Here is a 6,000-nt window from a genome sequence, read left to right as displayed (position 1 = left end):
GGGGTGCGGGTGCTGGCCAAGAGGCTGCCCCCACCCCGGCCACCCCGTAACTGAAGGGACCAGATGACAGCGGAATGCGGGACGGAGCTGGCAGCCACCCACCGGCCCCGGTGCCACCCGCGGGGGCAAACAAAGCCCCCGTTTGCCGAGCCGCCCTCCCGTCCCGTCGTGCCAGCTCCCCCCTAGGGCAGCGTAATCCCCGCGGGGAGGGCGAGCGCACGACCGCAGACGGACAAGTTTTGATGCGAGGAAGCAGCTTAGGGTGGGCTCAGGTTTCCTTTTTAGGTCCGCTATATTTATCTCCGTGATTTAATGCCAGCGCCGGGGTTTAAATGGCACCAAGCAGTTGGCGTGGGGAGACGGAGCAGCCGTCCCCGAGCCACACGCACGTCCCCCCATGGAGCTCTTCGAGACCAACCCTTACTTTTTCCCGGACCAGAGGTTTTACGACGGGGAAAACTTCCTGGGCTCTCGCCTGCAGGGCTATGAGCCGGCGGCGTTCCCCGAGAGGCCCGAGGTGACCCTGTGCCCCGAAAGCAGGGTGGCTTTGGAGGAAAAGGACTCGGCCCTGGCCGAGCACTGCCCCGGGCAATGCCTGCCCTGGGCTTGTAAGATCTGCAAGCGCAAGACGGTCTCCATCGACCGGCGACGGGCGGCCACGCTGCGGGAGAAACGGAGGCTGAAGAAGGTGAACGAAGCCTTCGAGGCGCTGAAGCGCAGCACCCTGCTCAACCCCAACCAGCGGCTGCCCAAGGTGGAGATCCTGCGCAGCGCCATCCAGTACATCGAGCGCCTGCAGAGCCTGCTCAGCACCCTCAACCAGCAGGAGAGGGAGCAGAGGGACCTGCGCTACCGCCCCGCCGGCCCCCAGCCCGCCGTGAGTGCCGCGACCCCCTCCCCGGGATTGGGGCTGGTGGCATTGGGGGGACCTCGGGTGGGGGCTGCGGGGTGCTGGCAGGGCAGGAGCAGGACCCTGTGCAAGGTTGGGGAGCACAGGGTGGCACGGGGAAAGGGGCTGAGAGCTGCCTTTGTAGGGAGGGGGCTGCGGTTGTAGGAACGGGGGTAGGGTGGGCTGGAGGTGGGCACTGCGCTGAGCGTGGTGTGGGTGCTTGGGAGGGAGCCTGGAGGCATATGTGACAGGGAAATGGAAAATAAAGGAACATAAATAAAATAAAATAAAATAAAATAAAATAATAAAAAGTGTGCCCTCCCCACTCACACACATATACTTCCCTGCTGCTGAGGCTTTGTGCGTGGTAGTGCCCAGCTACAGACACTGGTGTAGGCTGGTACAGCGAGAGGTGGCGTGGTTAGAGGTGAGAGGCAGGGACATCAATGAGGCAGCTACAGGTGGCACATATAGAAATATAGATTATATACATTATACAGGTATCTAGACTACATAGGTATTACAATTACATCGATAACTAATTTTATTTTGGGGGGGCTTAATTCAGATGGATTTGTTGGCTGCCCCCGTGCCCCTGCTGATGGAGGGGCCCAAAGCAGGACACGTGCCTGCGGTTCCTGCGTCACCACTGCTCCCTGTGGGCTGCTCTCCCAGGCAAGGGGAACATATTGAGCACAAAATGCAAGATTCTGGGCAAAAAGAAAAATCATATCCTTAAGAATTTAATTTTTTTTTTAGTGGAAAATGAATCAAACCATTAACGAACTGGCTGTGTCAGCAGCCAAGACCAAGCTGGGACCCAAGGTTTGGGGGTTCACCAGCGAGGTTTGGCAGCTCAGCTCCGTGGTGCTGGGTGACCATGGGGTGGCCCTGGCAAGGTGAAGCCCTCCCTGTCCCCCCTAGCCCGAGCACGACCACCTCCCAGAGCCAGATTCCATTTCTGAGCTGCTACAAACAGCGCATGGGTCCTGGGGTTTGCTCCCACAAACCCCATTTCGAGTTTAACCCAGGCCAGCATCTGCTTCTAGACTGAAAGATGAAGACGCACACACACACACACACAAAATTAATTCTGAGCTTTGCTGGGTAACGCGCTCATTTTTCAGGCTGTCAGCTCTTTTCTGTGAAATCTTTTCAGCCCCAAGTCCACAAATCAAACTGCAAAAAGATCGTCCCCAGAAAGCCCCTTGGGACAGCCTCAGGGCGCCCAGCCCATGTGACATTTTTTATTTAACTCAGGTGATTTTTCAGCAAAAAGCTGTTTTGCCCAAGGATGTTCATCTGCTTCCAGCCTCTTTGTCATAGTTATTGGGTAAAGAGACACTTTTTAACCTATACTGAGAGGATGGCCACTGGTCCAGAGCCCCCCAATATTTTTTTCAGCCCTTACAGTGGCTAATGGTGCATCTGGCACTGACGGGTCTCCGGGGACCCCGAATGTCACCGTCTGCTTTGCAGGCAGGGTGAGGAGGGCCGTGCCCATCATCCCACATGGGCATTGTGCTGCTGTGATGGGGGCACCCCAGGGTGTTTCGGGGGGCAGCCGGTGGGGTTTGGCTGGGCTGGAGGCGAGACCCCCACGGCCAACATCTCGGCTCCTTGCAGGCAGCCAGCGAGTGCGGGTCCGGCAGCTCGTCCTGCAGCCCCGAGTGGAGCACCCAGCTGGAGTTTGGCACCAACCCCACGGGTAAGGTCCTCCCTGCCTCGTCCCTGTGTCCCACAGCCTTGCTGGGGGGGACACCACAGCCCTGGGATGTCACCGAGCCGAAGCTTCCTCTGGGGGATGCTCGGGGTGGAGGACAAAAGGAGCCTTGTCTTCTCCCCACCCCGCAGACTTCTGCTGTCGGGGAGGGATGAGCCCTGCCGAGGCTCATAAATCCTCCAGCGCCGCCGTGGCTCAGTGCTGAGCTCACTCAGGCTTCTCCCGTTGCCTGATCCCATGGGACGTTGGCTCCCCACGAGCCGAGGGACTGGACGGCAGCAGTTCGGTGCCGCAGACCCCAGGAGGGTTTTTTTCCCGTTGTCGTCCCGTGGCTTGGCTGCCCGTAGCCGCCCTGCACCACCTCGCCCTCCCCATGTCCCCAGTGCAGCTGCTGCTTTATTTTCAGTTTTGCAGTTAACCCCTTCCAAATCCACCTGTTTTATTTTTAAATTTTTTATTATATTAATTTATTTTTTTTCCCCAGAAGACGAAAACTAAAATCTCATTTTCCAAAATAAAACCAAAAAAATTTCCCAAAAGTTTCACTCCCCGTTGCCATCTCCAGGGGAAGGTCTCAGCCCTCAGGGTGGGAGCTGGGTGCAGGTCCCCGAATCACTACGGCCACGTGGGGAGGTAACGGGGTCCCCTGCACACCAAGCAGGAGCCGTCCCTGTCCCGCTGCCACCCCCTGCAGATGCCACCCCTGCTTTTCACAGATCACCTCCTGCCTGACGACGCGGCAGAGGACCGCAACCTCCACTCGCTCTCCTCCATCGTGGAGAGCATCGCCGTAGAGGACGTGGCCGTGACGTTCCAGGAGGAGCAGGTTCAAAACTGAGCCAGCACAAACCCCGGCGGCTCTCCGAGCTGGTAACGGGGCGGGAATGAGATTCTGGAAGGGTCCAGCCACTGGAAATCCTATTTATCCCTCCGGCGCCGTGGACTACACCACTGAAACCACTCGATTCCTTTCCCACTCTTCGCCAAAAGCTCTCGCCAGCTGGAAAAAGAAAAGGGGCAGAGGTGGGGTTGTGGCAGCGCCGCAGCTCCCCGCTGGCGGCAGCCCCCGGTCCCCATGGCCAGCGTCGGGCACAGCTTCGTCCCCCCGGCCGGGGGCATTCGTTCCTTGGGGGCCACTGCGTGTGCTGGGGTCACTTGCTCATTTTTTTCCAAGATGCTCTTTGACCAACGTCTCTCTCCGGCTGGCACCTCGTGGGCTGCCCTCGCCGGCTTTTCTACTGAACGCTGTGTGGAGTTGCCATTTGTTTGTTGTTGTTGTTTTTTTTTTTTAATTATTATTTTTGTTAACTTATTTGGATTTTTTTTTTTTTTTTTAATAAAGGCATTCTTGTTTGAACTGCTCAGGGCCTCCTTTACTGCTGTTTCGTGTTGTGCAAAGCTCTCCTACCACCACCCCCCCGGTTAGGGGGTTCTCCGTATGAGAAAATCCTAGGGCTCCGTTTGGACCTCAGTGATGGGAACTGGGTGTCCCACACTTCAAATCAGCCCTGTGGAGACCAGTGAGTCCACTGCCTTACAACTGGGACTCAATCTTGTACCTCAAAAGACTCAGGGAGCAGGTAATGTTAACTCTGGGCTCCAAACATTAATTATATTTTTTAATTTGGGCTCTAGAAAGAAGGCTCGAGCCAGCACTGCTTTAAAATCCTGTTTATTGGAACACACATACATCCTTTCCTGACCCAGTTCAGGGTTTGGAGTCCATGCAGTACCAATAATATGACAAAAGAAATAGGGCATCGATATAAAGGGCTCACCGACTCTTCAAATTAAAAAAATATTTAATACTGTATTAGGCAAATAATACACCGAAAAGACATCGTGACTGTATAGCCTCTCAGATATTGCACTTCCAGACAGCACATGATAAGTATAGGTCATTCCAGCCATCAATAAATATCACATCAGAAATAGGGGCCACACAAGGCAAACGTGGCATGAGGAGACGAAGAGATCCTACCCTACGGGGGAGAAATGGGAAGAGCTGAGAGCCTCCTGGATCGATCCCTGCCCGTAGCCTGGGGGCAGGAGGGGAGAGCATCTCCTCTGCACCTGGAAGGGAAGGGATGGGCACGTCCCGGGGTGCCGGGTGCCCCTGTTGTGTCTCCCCGGTCCCCAGGGACGGTCCTGGCACCGTCCTGGCTGGCAGCGAGCCGGATGGGGTGGTCCAGCCCTTCCCCACGCAGCCCTTGGCAGAGCCGCCGTGTGAGCACCCCGAAATGCCCCGACTGCCCGCTCCTCGCCCCCACGACAGCCGGTCCCTGCCCCATCCTGCGCGGCGCCCACCCTGGCACTGGCCTCAGCCCCTGTGTCCTGTCCCGGGGGCAGCTCCTTGCCCATTCACCCCAGCATCAGGATTTTCGCACCGAGACGAGCCTGAATCCTCCCCGGCTTCGAGTCCTGTGGGCAGCAGTGTCCTTGATGCCTGGAGGAGCTCCGGTGTGCCGGTGCAGCAGCCTGTGGCATATTGGCAACGTGAACCAGGCAGGAGAAACGTTCCCAAATATTGCAGCCCGCTTTTGGGGCATCTCTGCATCTCCGATGGGTTGCAGCACACTTCCACCAGTGATGGAGCTGGCACCCAGCGAGTGCACCTCTAGCCTGGCTGGTGCAGTGTGGGGTGGGCAGAAAAGCCACGGGTGGGAGGCACGGGGAGCCGGGGGAAGCAGCGGGGTGCACAAGCAGAAGGGAGAGCATCCTTTTCGGTCCATGGCAGGAGCACTGCGGCATCTGTTGGTTTGGGCCGAGGAACAGGCGCAGGCTGGGCTCTGGCTTTGTCCTGAAAGGCAGCCAGCACGTGGCTGAACGGAGAGTGGGGACGTGCTGAGAAACAAAGTGGGAAAGACTCCATGAGGACAGTGGTGTGCCTCTGTCTGGGGACCCTCAAGCAGGCAAACCCAGCCAGAGTCAGTGGGGAAAGCTCCTGGCATGGAGCTCCGTGCCCTGGGGCACAGCAGGGTCCCTGGAGACTCTCCTTCCCTCACCCCACTGGGACCCCACATCTAGGGTGGTATCCTGGGGACCTCAGGGACTGGACAACTGGCATGTGCTTAGGATGCTGAGCATCTCTTCTGCATCATCTCAGGGTCCTGTGAGCCTCAGGTAGCAGCAGGCTGTTCCCCCACCGCTGAGCTCTCCAAACACCCCCATGGTGAGGCAGACTGTGGTGACAGCAGACACCTTGTCCGGGTGGCACCAGAGGGAGACACCGTGTCCTCCTGCTCCCCTCTTGGTCCCCACCCAGGTCTGAGGCCTCGGTCCTCCTCTCACGTACCCAGGGCCGGGCTGGTTCCCGTCACGCTGACCCTCAGCAGGAGTACGTCCGGACCGTGGAGGTCTCCAGCCGTGGCGACCCAGAGGCACCAAC

At 57.8% G+C, this 6,000-nt stretch overlaps 2 protein-coding genes across 6 annotated transcripts in view; one reads left to right on the top strand and one right to left on the bottom strand.

The window, feature by feature from the left end:
- Positions 1-397: 397 nt before the first annotated feature.
- On the top strand, positions 398-3,878 carry MYOG (myogenin; the record flags this gene model as incomplete). Of its 2 annotated transcripts, XM_084497622.1 has the most annotated exons (3): positions 398-877; positions 2,516-2,597; positions 3,329-3,878. In XM_084497622.1, 3 exons carry the CDS (start codon positions 398-400, stop codon positions 3,448-3,450), a joined length of 684 nt encoding a protein of 227 aa, XP_084353748.1. In that variant the 3' UTR covers positions 3,451-3,878. The 2 variants fall into 2 exon arrangements, with proteins under 2 accessions (XP_084353748.1, XP_084353747.1); XM_084497621.1 differs by lacking the exon at positions 3,329-3,878 and having other exon boundaries at positions 2,516-2,869.
- A 388-nt stretch (positions 3,879-4,266) lies between these two features.
- The window catches only part of PPFIA4 (PTPRF interacting protein alpha 4), a 47,789-nt gene continuing 46,055 nt past the window's right edge, over positions 4,267-6,000 (bottom strand). For all 4 annotated transcript variants that reach the window (XM_084497683.1, XM_084497685.1, XM_084497686.1 and 1 more), the window contains 2 exons: positions 5,908-5,999; positions 4,267-5,456 (listed from right to left, as the gene is read on the bottom strand). In XM_084497683.1, the coding sequence (XP_084353809.1) occupies positions 5,941-5,999 (59 nt within the window). In that variant the 3' untranslated portion in view covers positions 4,267-5,456; positions 5,908-5,940. The remainder of the gene's footprint in view (positions 5,457-5,907; position 6,000) is intronic.

The sequence above is a fragment of the Aythya ferina genome (genome assembly GCF_964211825.1).
Source record: "Aythya ferina genome assembly, chromosome: 25".
Taxonomy (NCBI): Eukaryota; Metazoa; Chordata; class Aves; order Anseriformes; family Anatidae; genus Aythya; species Aythya ferina.
The sequence above is the reverse complement of the archived record's forward strand: the minus strand, read 5'-3'. Positions and strand labels throughout refer to the sequence as shown.